Source organism: Lonchura striata, chromosome 10 (genome assembly GCF_046129695.1).
Source record: "Lonchura striata isolate bLonStr1 chromosome 10, bLonStr1.mat, whole genome shotgun sequence".
Classification (NCBI taxonomy): Eukaryota; Metazoa; Chordata; class Aves; order Passeriformes; family Estrildidae; genus Lonchura; species Lonchura striata.
Window position 1 is genome coordinate 1424556 of NC_134612.1, and position 14822 is coordinate 1439377.

Consider the following 14822-nt stretch of genomic DNA (forward strand, 5'->3'; position numbering starts at 1 on the left):
TGATGAGATCATTATTAGTTCAGAATTCCCGTGACAATTGCAGTACTGTGTGTCAGGAGAAATAAGAGACAAGAACCAGACCATAAACACACACATTTATTTGTGGCACAGCAGAAAAGGCAACTTCCAATTAAGTTTAAAAACCTACAAATAAATGAAAACTGTACTTCCATTGCCTGTGGTTAAGACCACTTAGAAACAGAGAGAGAAATACAAAGCTTTTGTGTATAATCTCTTGGATATATCTGTTGAAGTGCACAAATAATGAAGAGCTGAGAATTCTCTGTCCCCTGCAGGAAGGGCTGAGGCCCAGCACTGCAGTTTGCATTTTCTTGACCTAATGCACTGATGACCTGGAATAATTTGAGAAACAAAAGCACATGAGAATTTTGTCTTTAATTTCTATTTGAAGTACAGACTGTGATAAACAAAATGGCAAGAAATCTAAACTTAAATGCTTATCAAATTAGACAATTAAAGAATTTGCAATAAGCCATGAGAGGCAAACAGCTCCCTCTCAGGACTGATCTATGTCTTTTGAATGTCCAATGTAAATAAAATGAAACACTCTTGCGGGTTTTAAGTTGCTAAGAATTTTTCCTTCAAGGAGACGAATATACACATACATCTTGTACTTTGACCAGTTTGGACAAGGCCCTAAAACTGAAGCAAGTATGCTTTAGAAAATGGGAGAGGCCACCTTTCCAAACCAAAAGGAAAGGCAAGGAAGTAGAAGTTCAGACGAATGTTGGAATATGAAAGAGGAAGTATTGTATACATTATAGTCATCATGGCTGTACAGGGAACATGAACAACAGCAATTATATTAATATCAGAATATTTATTTCAACAGATTTCCTCCACTGATGTTCACTGATGTTGTTGTACACCCAATGATGAAGGGTAATCAACCTGGGCACTTCTTAACTGACTGCCCAAAATCTGTGTCAGATGAAAGAATTAAATACTGATTTCTGAAGGCCTCTGGGCTCTAATTCCTTCTAAGAAGAATTTTATACACATACTCTGGATTAAAGAAGAAATTCTATGAATTTATAATCTTAAGAAAAAAATTAACTGAGTGTGTGGATAAACTGGCTGCCAGGTGAGGTGGAAACACCAGCTATCAGATCACAGCCTTAGTCAATTCAGGTATTTGCTGACAACTAATGGAAGAAAGGGAACACTTCTCTCTTCCCCTCCTTTTATCAGTTGTTTCCATTGTCATCAGCAAAACAGCACGGAGTGGCTTAAGCGCAGAACACTGAAATATTCATTCCTGTGCCCTAGTTTTGTGCTCTGAGCACCCTCCTGAAGTGTGGTAAGTTACTTATTTTGTTTTCAATTTTTTAGATAAAAAATTGATTGATTCTGACCAATGCAAACCTCCTAAAAAGCCTGGTTTTACTCAAGTGGCAACTAAAGAGCCAGCACAACGAGAGCGGCTTTGGTGTGCTCAGAAAGCAGAAAACCACAGTGCAATATCACACACCCAACAGAGTTTCAATGAACCATAGTGAACGATAGCACTTCTTTCTTCATATGCAAAATATTATTCGATCTGAACATTCTTCAGATTAGATGAATACAAACTCAGAAGAAATATTATGACTGTAGCAATCACAGGACTACCTGGAATGCTCAGCATGTCTCTCCTTTCTGTAAATTCTGGCTTCTGTTTCCTAGATTTTATCTACTGACTTATCAATCTCAAAGTTAATTGTAACATCTACTTTTTTCAGATGCTTATTTCAGCACCTTAAATTACTTCTCATCAGTTTTAGGAAACAATGACTCAGCTTTCTCTTTTTTCATTCAAAGCCAAACTTTCATGTTTTAAATCTACATTCACTTATCTTCTGATGTTTGGATTTTTACATCTTTATCATAGGAACAGAGTTAAAAATCTCCCATTTTCATAATAAAAGTATCCCAGAACAAACTAGTAAATATTTGATGTTATTTATATATGATTTAAACTTGCAATCTCAAGATAAGTCAGTATCTCCTACAATTAAGAGTCAGTTTCAAGGCTGAGTGTAAGAACTAACTTAATCTTCAGTACAGCAGTTTGAAAAACTGCTAGGAAACTGTATGTTATTTTAAACAATGTATGCTATTTAAGCAAAGTAGCTATACTTCAGTTCCTTATTCTGAGTCACAGACCAATTCATACAGAAATTGCGCCATGAGCAAAATGTTTCTGAAAATTCAGATTAAGTTTAATGACAATGCAAATTTAAGCACTACCTTAGCTGCACCATGACAGTATTGTCCTTCCAGAAAGTTATGCTGAAAACCCAAAATGTACACAGGCTGTGTCTCCAGATGCCTCACCTGTTTATCTAATACCCCTCCTCCAGTGTTATTCCAAACCTCAGCAAGCCTCCATGTGCTGAGGCAGCTTAAGACATGGCAAAATAATTAAAAATGTATTCTGAGATGGTCTATAGATTTCTGACTTAAGGGTTTAATTAATACATTTGAATACATTAAATACATTTCAGAATTATTTATTTTCAAGTTTTTTAATTCAAAAATTCTCTTGCTGTCTGAGAAACTGTCCTTTTTATTTTTCACCTCTCAAGAAGTCAGGCCACTCCTTCTACACCTGCAGTCACAGCATCAGGACAGACACACATGAAAGTGTTTGTCCCCTAATGTTTGTTCCCTCTCTTCTATGAAGATAAATAAAAAACTTAAAAATAAATCAGCACAAGGGAGATTATTTCTAGATATAAAATTCTGCTCAATAAAGCCACAGTCACTGGCAAGAAACATTTTAAGCAAATTAACTTTTTCCTGTATGTAAAACCATACCAAGAAAATGAATTACGTGGGGACTCTGGAGAAAGCTGTGATTTCTCTGCTTTCGCATGCAGCATAGAAAAGCACTTTGCAGTAAACAGTAGGCAGGGTCTGCTACTTCAATCTTGCAGATTAAAGCAAAGGACTGTTTTGTTTTCAGTCCATCAGCTCAGCCCCACACCCAGCAGCCCTTGGCTACTGCAGTACCACTGATAACCTGCCATATGTGGCATGTCCTATAGTAGCACTCTCAGAGAGATGGACCAAAATCAATAATGTTGTGTTTTCTAAAGGGCTCTGAAAAACTGACAGATGGCAACAGCTGGGGCAAATTCCATTCAAGGAAGCACTTTTTAATCAAAAATTTTACATAAAGCATATGGGGCTTTTTATGGCACATGATTTCTCTTTCATTGCACATGATTCCCACTGCCTTTCATGCTGCTGTTCTAGCAGGCAGCTCCCACACAGCAGCCAGTCCCCACACACAAGGACAGCACTGAGGCAGAAATGGGCAAACACCCATTTGAGCCAACAGAGCTGCAGAATTTTGCCCTTTGCTGTGTCCAGTTTTAGTGAACTGCTGCAGAGGTGAAGTCCTGGGAGAAGAGGCCATGCAGAAACAGCTCCCAGCTCCAGAGAAGCTGCTAGGGGGGATGTAGAAGCTTTGCTGTCCTAAATAATGTATTCTAGTCCAAAAACATCTGAAAGCTGATTATAAATTGGTGTCATGCTTTCAATTCTAGCATGCCTATTAATTACAGTGTTATATTTAATTTCTGTTCTTTGGATGCCACACCAAATACAATGCTCACTGTTCCTGTCTTCATTCATGACTTTTTTTCATTAGCACACCTGGAAGCTCTCCAAGGCAGGCAGCAGTAAGGAGCAGAAATCTTGTCAGAAATATCCATTAAATCTGTCACAGGCACTAACAAATCAATCAAGTACCAATGAGTCTTTCAGAATTTTTTTGAGCAGCTGGTTAAAAAAGGGATCAACCTGACTTGAAAACTTTTCAGCAACAACAAAACACACTAGGCCTGACATGTTAAGATTATTATATCCACTGTTGCAGAATCACAGTTACTTAAATTTCTTTGTCATTTGATAGGAATAAGTTAATTTCAAATGCTCAAACGAAATTTAAGTTTGATTAATTAAATAATTTTAAAGGAAATAAGTTATATTTAAATATAGTTTTTTTTATGGAGATGGATTCCTATAACAGGTTGGCAATTGTTCACACTTGTTAACCCAAATTATTTTTCTGTTATTTTAAACTTTATATAAAGAGCAAGTAAGTTAGAATACATCATGATTTCTAAAAAACAAACAAACAACAACAACAAAAAAAATTTAAAAATTACATTTTTAAAGGTAATTGTTTTGCAGTCTTTATATCACCATGGTAATTGCACACCAACTAACTGGAGTACCAGTCAATGGAATAACTAAAAACCAATCACTTCCACAAAATAGTTCTTTTTCTCTCAAGCTTTGTATAATTTTCTAAACTTCACATAAGATACAGTGCTGTAAGTGAGGGAAACTGAGCTATGATATGAAATACATTATTACAAACCCAGTGCAAGGCAAGTGTTTGTGCGGATGCGAAGTGCATACACTGCTTAATTGTGTCCAAAAGCTGCTATTACACAAGAGAAGTTTTACAATAATGTGTATCATAAGTGCCTATAACACATATGTCTATACTTCATACCTACCAAGATTTTGTCTGTTCACGCCCTCCTCGGTTTTCTGTGAGCACAGAATGTCTCAAGCTCAGTGTTGTGCAATGGGGTGACAAATCAACAAAACCCTTGAGACTGACACAAGGCACTGGGGAGAGGCAGAGAGCAAGAATCCCAGAGTGGGACCACACAGCTGTCCAAGGAAAGGATCACGACTCTCAGGAGATGACTGGAGTTGTGTGGATGGGATCAGGTGCCCATTTTTCATCACTTGATCAGCCCAGAATGTCCTCCTTGATTAAACTGGTCTGAGTCAATTGCTGGGCAGCACCCTGATTGCCACCAGGGCAGGAGGAGAATCTCTGTCGAGCCTGGGAGTGGCAGAGTGTGTGATAATGCAAAAACCTAACACAAATGATATATTGTTTTCTCAAAAGATTCTGAACTCTACTATGTTTATGTTCATCACCCCTACAATGGCGGCAACAAACAAAAATAAATCCAATATTGCCTCCACTGTCCCTTCTACAGTGCCTTTCAGTCTGAGAAACAAGAATCATCCTGACATCAGACAACATTTAAAATAATATAAAGACTTGGTCCATTTAATACAGAAGCATTGGACTTAATTTATAAATGGAGAGGTTGTTTCCAAATTATTGAAGAAAATTCCTATGTGCCAGTCTGATGGCACTGTTACATCCCATATAAACACCTGTACCATAAATGGTTATGGAACAGAAAACAGCTGAGAATAGCAAATCTTCATTGTGCTGGGGCTGCACTCAGAGATGCACAGTGCTCCACAGTCACTGAGATAAAAGCACTTGGGAGAGGTTTTTTAATAATCTAAACACAGTAAAATGGACAGTGGAGGAAACCACAAGCCAGAAGAAATTGGTTTGATCCATTTCACACAGTTAGAAACAGGAGATTGAGCAGAAAATCAGTGACCTAAACCACCTGTCCAGAGTTTGAATTCTTTATTTTCTCCTTCCTCTTCTTGCTTCATAAAAGTAGCATCCCATGCATTTTTTAGGTGGCCCTAGCAAGAAAAGGGATCAACAGCAGTTTCAGGCTATTAGGAGTGTTTGCTCCTGTCCAGAAAAATATGGTTTTTTTCCAGTTGAGTGGAAAGAAGCAGGTTTAAAGAAAGGTGTGAGCTCTTATGTATTCCTTCCGCAAGAGAATTATTGACCAATAAGCACAAGGAGCTCCAAAGAATAATTACCTATTCAGGCTGCTCTTTTAAAACTTTTTTAATATTTAGAAACCATTACCAACAAGTGGCTTGTCCCTGCTACTTTACATTTACTTAGGTAGTTCCGTTCTGAGGAAAACATTTTAAAGACTTTTGATTTTATTTTTAAAGCACGGTGGAATCCTTCAGTGCCACTTTTGTTGCAGTAAACTTTTAAGTGGTGAATATTCCAATTCCACTTGCTGCATTACTAACACTTCCTGGCATTATAAATTACCTTTCTAAGTCTGTATAAAGAATGCTGTATGCTTTTACAAGCAATCCTTTTTGATTTTCATCATCATTCACCTAGGAACATGACAACACAGTAACTCACACATAAAAGAAAATCATTTATGTAAAGGAAAGAGATATAATTGAATTAATGGGTGGACCACAGATGGAATGAAAGTGCGAAGAAAATTATTAGAGTGGAATTTCCATTATTTGGCTCAGTTTGTTCCTTTGAGACCTCATTCTGCTCTTTCATCCCCTCCCTCTGAGGGTTCCTCCTGTTATTGCAGCACTGGAAGTTAAAGATGGGTACAGATTTTGGATTCTTCACACACACTGGAGAGCAGAAGTGAGCAGCTCAAGTTTACTACTTCTTGAATATCAAATAATGAAGAGAATCAAACTACACAAGAAGAGAAAATGCCCTGGGGTATCATTCCTGTTTGCTTCAACTGTCTCACCATAAATCTTCATAGACTGGGGTTATGCTTGCTAGCATAGTTATTTAAAATAATTTATTTTATATCAATACATATTAGAAAACATTAATTTCTATCTGAAATTGTAAGAACCTAAGCAGTTATGATTTCCACTGCAATCTTAATGATGAGGGATAACTAGAGCAGTTTTACATTTTTCAGCTGCTCACACTTCTTTTAACATATGAGTCTGCTAAGACCTCAGGTAACCCTCCATGTATCACTCAAACCATAAGAAAATAACTAGTCTTCATCCTTTTTCACCCCCAAACAGATCAGTTTCCTCTGCTGTCTTTCCTGTGATTTTCAGAATTTGAAATCCTTCAGGAACCAGCTCTGATTTTAGAGAATGTCTAAAAAGTTTAGAAACCACGCTTAACTCCATAGCAAACTTCACATCTCAAAAGCAAGTTTCATCTTAATTCACAGTAAAATGCTTAATTGCAGAAAAAAATTGTCAAAATAGTACCTCAACAAAATAAATACTTTCTGCAGCTTTTAAAATACTTTGTTGAAAATAAAAGTGTTTATACTTCATTGAAATAAATGACTTTGTATTTCAGCTGCAGATTCGGGCCCATTGCAATGGCTGTCATACAGCAAGGCTTCATTAGTTTCAAAGGGGTGTGACACAAAATCTATATCCATCCTCAGAGCATAACAGCAGCAAGAAATTTTTGAACCGATAGGCTTAGCAATTCCAGTACTCCCCACTCAGTTTTCTCCCTTGTGTTCTGAATAGCCCAAAAGTTTAAAACTCTATTTTCCTGTACAACCTCAGTGACAATCTAATTTAACATACTATTTTCTTACTTAAATGGTTATTTAGTACACTTCAGGATTATAAAATGATAGATTCTGTCCCTGTTCTATTGTCTAGGGTTGTGATCCACTGTAATATCCTGCCCTATTTTTCTAAAGATCAAGTCTTGTACATAAAGAAAACTACTCAAAAACAGTTCAAATGTATCACAAAAGACTATTTTCCATAAGTAGTTTTAAAAGTCCAACTGGATATCATCAGACTGGAATTTGTTGGTTATTTTCCTTGCTTCTTTCTACCTTCAAGTAATTTAGCATATTTAGGTGTAATGAAGTATCTCAATGTTCCCATTCCTTATTAATTTTATTTGTCAGGAGGAACTTGCATTCACTCCCAACTCAAGCACATAATTCTCATTTTCTCCCTAACTCCTTTCTCCTGCAATGAAGACCCCTTAGGAGCCACTAAAATCTCCATCAGAACAGCCTGAATCCCTGACCCTTTAGTCTTCTTTGGACACACCGATATCACCTACTATTATTTCACAGCTGTAAAAATGACTAAGAAAGGCAATCACAGAAAATAACCAAACTTAAAAGCCCTCAAAGCCCTCATCTCTGAGCTTCAGGGACTAACAGAGGTTGCTGTGAGAGTGATTGGTTTTTTGCTGCATTCTAAATCTGAAACCTGAGCATGTTTATTACTCTTAACTTTACTGAATGATAAGCAGCATCCCTTAAGTCAAAAACAGCATCCCCAGAATTAACTGTGCTATTACCAATCTTTTATTTTACCTTAGATTAGGATCACTGGGAAGAGATTAGGTTTTTTGCCTTTGAAGGCTAAAGTCTTAACTAATTAAGCTACAGTAATAAATGTATGCTTGAAAGCTAGAAATCAATAATCATTAAAAAATTCTTATAAAAAACTGTAACACTGCATGACTTTGCCTGCATGTTGCATTTTTTTGATCATGCTTCATTTTCACAGAGAAATATTTAACACAAATTAATTCTGGGCATCCTAAACCAACTTGTGTTCTAAGTCTGGCTGACAGTGAGTAGAAATTACAATATTCAGAATGACAATTTTAGAATAACTTCTGTATTTTCAGTGTTGCATCAAAAGGACAGTTGCTGTTATTAATACCACTGTTTTTCAATATAAACACACAAAGAGGCTGGACAGCTTCACAGTCTGAAACAGAGAAATGGGATTTTCTGTTCAGTCCCTGGGTGTAAGTGGGTTGACAAGTGCTGGATTTGCTGGGGCGTAGCTGAGAATACACACTCCTCTGAGCTGCTAAAACAACAAAGACGATTTGGAGAGTTTGTGGTTGCATCTTGTCGTTTAGTGGATATTCTGTCACCCTTCCTGGCTGTTTTTGTTGTCTCCTTATTCTTTACAGTGTTTTTAGCACAGCTGAAACACAGTCAGAGACTGGGACTCCATCTGTCCAGGAGATGTGAACTAGAACTGCTTCTGAGACACAAATTACTTGTCTGAGGGGAGCCAGACCTCTGATCTTGCTAAGAAAGACTTTCTATAAAATTATCAAGAGCATAAAAGTAGCTAAAGATGTAATGGGCCAAGTTCATCCTGGTACAATTAGCCAGCTCAGCCTTGCTGGGACACAAAACGCTCAAATGTGACTTTATCAGCCAAGAAATGGAGGCACAGTGACAAGTTTAGCTCTTTTTTTCCAGGATGAGAGTGGACATCCATCACCTCACTGCCCTGTGTAGGAATTTTTAAAATTAGGGTTTTGAGTAATTTGTAAAAGGTAGGCTGCTTTGTCTGCTGCCTGGGATGTGAGCTGCTGGCGTTTTCCCAGTGTCATAGCCATGCAAGGAGGCTGATGCTGGCAAATGAACAGCTCGAGACACCTTCCTCAGCAGTCCCATCCCATCTGTGATTTGTACATAGCCCCAGGCCGGCGATACCCTGAATGTTACCTCCTGTTTTCCTGCTTCAGAAAACACCTCGAGCAGCAGAAATCCTCTCCACACCAGGCTGTTCAGATGCTCACAGTGCTTTTAGGGAGTAACATAAAAGGCTTCTGCACAAAAAGAGTTTTCTCTGCACAAAAAAATCTGCTGTGCCTTGTGGATAGCACTAAAACAAATGGGCTAAAACCACTGTACAGAAAGTTCAGACCAAGCTTCATGAAAAACCAGGAATATGGTGAAGTCTGCAATATATCACCCAGGGAAACTTGCATCTCTGCCACTACAGACCTGTAAGATTAGGACAGAAAACTGTTTCTAAGGAAAGACAAGGGGCCTGCCTTGGGCAGAAGCATGGACTGAGGACATCCTGAAGCACCTTACAGATCTATTTTTGCACAGCATTGCTGATGAAATGTAGTAACTGGAATACAGGTAGATGTCTCTTCCAAAAGCCATCCATCATCTCATAGCATTTAGTGAGGGACAGAATCCTGACAAACTGATTCAGTAGATCCCACCTTGTTTCTAGCCAAACTAGCCCTAAGCCTGAACTGTTACAATTTCTTTGTGGGTTTTGTAGGGGTTCATTTTCTGGGGGGTATTTTGGCCAAGGGGAGGCAAGGAGGGTCAGGAAATGTCTCTGATACTCTGCAAAAGACAGGATGCCATGGTGAGTTTAGTTATTTTAAAGTTTGGTTGTATTTCAACACCAGTCTGTGAAAATCCTTTTTGAGCCAGGACTTGAAGAACTGAAATATGGAAAACTGCTGATCCAAAACTTTTCACACTTACAAGCTTATACTGGTATTTTCAAACTTTCCTTCCAAACTAGGAGACAAAAATTACAACTGCATTAAAAAAATAGTTAGGTACGTTTATACCAGAATAATTTTAAGAACCAGGACTTTACATATACTTCAATTATTCACAGTAAATTCATTAGATAAAGAGACACAAAAAGCCATTCATTGCAATCTTGTGAAAGTCTTTGTGCTCCAGTTATGAAAAATGCTGATCACATTTGACAGCCAGCATTTTCACAGGCACATTTAGTCCTGTTACTCTCTCCTTAGTCCTTCCTGGAAACACAGACCTCCTGCACAGAAGACTCCTTTTTCTCCTGTCATCACCCTTGGTGTTAAACATTATTAGAAAGAGGTGAAAAAAAAAGTGCAAATTACAGTAATTTGTTCCTGTGACCACTCAGGTTGGACATGCACTATAATGTGTGCATTCCTAGAAAGGGTTGACAGGCTTACCTTAGTAGGCATAGTGATGAAAAAAGACAGAGGTATTGGGAAAAAAAGTTAAAGTTTCCATAAGTAAAAACCAAAACACTGTTTGCAGTTTGGAGTAGGCCTGTGCCACAAGTAGCATTTAAACTAAAAAAAAGGAGCTCATAGGAATGGGCTCAGAAAGCATATCAAAGCACTAAGGTCAGGTAAGAATCACTGAATAGCAAATACCTCTTAACAGCTTAGTTCTTAGTAACAAAGCAGTTACGTGGTGAAAAATTATTTTCCCAGATGAAAAATACGAAATGCATGAGCTGCCTGTGCACCAGGGCAAGCAGCAAGGAGCATGGTGCAAACACAAGGACTAAGTTAAGCACATGTCCAAATGAACTACACCCTCACTAGCAACACACAAATATGGAATAAGTTAGTAGATAAATGTATTCAATAAATAGGCATTTCCCCTACCATGACCTTCACAGTGGTAAATCCTGTACCATTCCCTAAAGCTGTCCCTGAAGGAAGACCAAGACTTCAAAGGGAAGGCACTGATAAGAGCAGGAAGATTTCACAGTTCAGATAACATCCAGCCCTGTCTCTGTGCAGGTGTGCCCTGAGAACATCAGCCTGGAGGGCAACTGACACTGTGCCTTCTGTTTTGGTTCAGTTCTGCTCCTGTAGAACTCCTGCCCATCTGCAGTGAATGGCTACATAGCAGCTGGGTTGTTGTCTTTTTTGTTTGGTTTGAGATTTGGGTTTTGTTTTGGTTTGTTAGAGGCAATCTTTTGTCAATAGGTTTTCTGTGTGTGTTTTTAAAGTCAAATGCATGCTTGTTTATTTATTTCTATAAGGCAGCACAAATCCTGATGGAAGAGCCAACCATCTGCCTGTAAATTATTGCAGGGGCTGTTGCAGAGGAAGAATTCACATAAATTTAGTCTTACTACAGTTTGCTCAAGGAGATCTCAGCAGACATTTCAGCACAGATCAGAAACTGCTCCGATATATTCTTGAATCCGGGCCCATTAATAAAACAGCCAACCAACCAAACATGGAGAACTTTCCAAGCACTAGAATACTGAAAATATTAACAGGCTGATGATAAAGGAACTGTTGGAGCTCTGACTCTCTATTACAATTAAAGACTGATATGTAACTGAAATGTCCACATTTAAATAAATTATGGCCATAAAAGATAGTCCACATTAACACACTATAAAATGTACAGCTACTGAAAATTGTTAATATTGTACTTGTATCTGTTTCAGTTTCTCCTACTAAATACATTATGCAAATTGAATTTTCCATAAAAACCTTTAATAAATTAAGGATATTTTTAAACCAAATAAAAGTACATGATATTAAATCAAAAACTACAACAGAAATAGTAAGTTCCTCCAACAATTTAAAAAGACAGGAGTTTTTTTCAAAAGTGCATAGAGGTTTTTCCAAAAACATAGGGAATGCAGGCCCTTCAATTGAATGAAGGATTCAATCAGTACTATAAAATTATGCCTGGACTGCAGACCATGAGGCCAAATATTATCAGGAAATAAACTACTAATACCAGGGAAAACACAGAAAGTATTTATCCTTGTAAGAAGTAGATACTTCTCAAAATATAAATACTTCAAATCAATAAATCGAGAAGCTAAATTAAAACTACTGCCTAATGTAACCCTTATCACAAAAGCCATTCTGTCTGTGTAAGTTCAGTATTTCAAAGGATGGTTTTCTACATGAAAAGTAAATCACTATTTAATGAAAAATGTGTTGATTCTCCCAGTGTAAAAGCTGATGAAAATAATTAGGCTAATGAATTCCCAGTCAAAAGAGTTTGCAGTGTCTGTGACAAAAGCCCGTGATTAACATCCCTGGAAGGATCCTAAGGGAATGCAAGCAAAAGAACCAAACACTCACATTGATAGTGGTAAAAAATGACAATAGCATCTTTTCACTAGGAATTGATCTTCATGCAGCCAAGAATCACTTGGCACCATGAGCAACAAACAATCTTGATACTAAAATGGGGGTCAATAAATAAAAAACATTTAGTAGCCCTGGTTTGACAGGGTAGGAGCTGATGCCAGTGTAAGCTTTTGGGAAAAGTGACTGAGAACAATTCTTTCAGGATGCTGTAAAATGCTGTTTGGGACAAGAATTTGGACTTTGCTTCCTGAATATGAAGACTCCCTGAGAACAAGGATACTCACCATTTCCTTTCCTTAGAAAAGGTGAAGATTCTTAAACAATACCATCTTTTTAACAACTACACCATCTTAAGATCTTCATAGTAGCTATCAAGCTTTACTATTCCCTCTTTTCTTCAAAAAGTATTTTTAATGAAAGAGGGAATTTAAGAGAGAACTTGCTCGACAAGCAGAATTCTGCTTAAGGGACTCAAGACAGAAAAAGTGTCAGGTAAAACAGACTTAATACAAATGCAAACTTGTATATGACATACATCTATCATACAGCAACCTGAGCAAAAGTGTTCAAAAATTCCATTAAATTTTCTGTCTGAGTCTTGACAGTTATAAAGTGCTTACACAGTAAGATATGATTTGAGCAACTTTAAGTATTTGTTATACATTTTGTCCATAGCCAGGGAGCAGAACAGGGAGAGAGAAAGCAGGGGCTGTTACTGCTGAACAAAATTCTTATAAAAAACTGCATTATGTATTATTACTTCAGGCAATTGCAAAGATTAATTTCTATAAAAGCAAATCCAAGTGTAATTGTGTAATCATTGTGTTTTCATTAAAAATATATTTATAGTGGGTGCCTGCTGTATTATTCTCTTTATTCTGTTCTACTTCACAACAAATTCAGTGTAGGAAACACCTCATTTCAGGATCTGTGGGCCAACAGTCAGGTTCTGAGTACTCACACACAACCTTTACATGTGCCCTTCAAATATCACTAGAAATTCCTTCCTTACAAATGCCAATAAATTCAAAATGCAGTCCACAGGCTCAAATGCTGCTGCTCATGTGCATTCCTACCTGCAAAGGGAACAGGTGCATCTTTATCCAAAGCAACCAGGGGAGGGTCCAAAATCACAGTGTCGTTGTTTTCAGTTATGATTCCATGGTATGATGTCTCAATCCAGGGTTTGTGTTTATTCACTAGAAGAGAAGAAACCATGCCTAATTAATTTGGTTTGTGTTTCATATCTATTCAGGTCATTTTATCTATAAAGAGAAATTATTTAACACACTTCCAATATTAATAGTATTACTCAAAAGCCACTATCAAAATCCCTAGAATAAACATTCAAATATAAAAGAAAAATGACATGCACATTGTACTGCACTGATAAGGAAACCAACACTTCTAGATAGCCCTCCAATTAAGACACCAAAATAAAAAGGTGATTTTCAAAATATTTATAATGTATTCTCGACTGTCAGCCTAACTAGTTTAAGACAATTTTGAAGGAATTTCTTTCAGTTGCAAAGCCCTGGTACAAGAGAAAGGGCATCCCCACAAATCCAACTTGACAAGACACAAAGCAGAAGGGTGGGCGAGAACACTCAGCTCTTGGTCATCTTCTCACTTTGGATTTTTGGAACAATACCTACAATTACTTCTGTGTTTTGTACATTGTAGAGAAAACAAATGTCTTCATTTTAATTACTGATAAAAGTCTGCACTGCTTCACAATTTAACCAGAGGATCTGAAGTTTTTCTGGAAAATCCTGTCCTTCAAATCCAGCTGTTGAACATTTGGATATTTGGCCTTGAAGCACATAAGAAGATCACACAAAAAGACACCTTAAGAAGAGGCTACACTACACCATCAGATTGCCTTATTGCTGAACCCTCTCCATTTACAGTCCTCTCACCATCCATCTCCTATTGACTGGAAAGGATGAAGACACAAAATGAAATGGAAGGGGAAAATGTAAGAGGCTTATCTTTGCTCTGGTTATAAATTGAGCTTTCTTCCTGCAGGCACAATCTGAATGTTATGTCACTGCAACTCCTACATAAGGAACACAGTGGTGACAGATAAATGAATTTCAGTTTGAAGAATGTACTCCCCCAGGCAAGAGGGACACTGCACCAAAGAATATCTACCCCATTTGCACCAAACTCAGATGCAAGGTAATTTCTATACCTATTATATAGCTGTGTGTACCAAAAGCTGAGGAAAATACCTGTTGATTTAACAGAAATCACCTCAATGATGGAGAGTTGACATTTAGCATGAAACCAAATAAAAAAAAAAAAAAATAAAAAGAATGATGAAACCAAACAAAATCCACACATAGAACCCTGAACTCTTTCCTGCCTTGTATTTTGTAAAACCCCCAGACATCAGTGAGATTCAAGTTTCTCCCTTTGTGAAGAAAGCAGCAAAACCCACCGAGACAGCAGAGAGGGCTCTGGCTACAGGTAAAAGTGGGCAATTAAC

General features: G+C 37.5%; 1 protein-coding gene across 3 annotated transcripts in view; it reads right to left on the reverse strand.

The window, feature by feature from the left end:
• Positions 1–14822, reverse strand: part of CLSTN2 (calsyntenin 2) — a 339467-nt gene that overhangs the window by 198153 nt on the left and 126492 nt on the right. For all 3 annotated transcript variants that reach the window (XM_077785560.1, XM_077785559.1, XM_031505652.2), the window contains one exon: positions 13408–13530. Coding sequence is in view for 1 of the 3 variants with exons in the window: in XM_031505652.2 (XP_031361512.1) it covers positions 13408–13530 (123 nt within the window). In the remaining 2 variants the exon portion in view is untranslated. The remainder of the gene's footprint in view (positions 1–13407; positions 13531–14822) is intronic.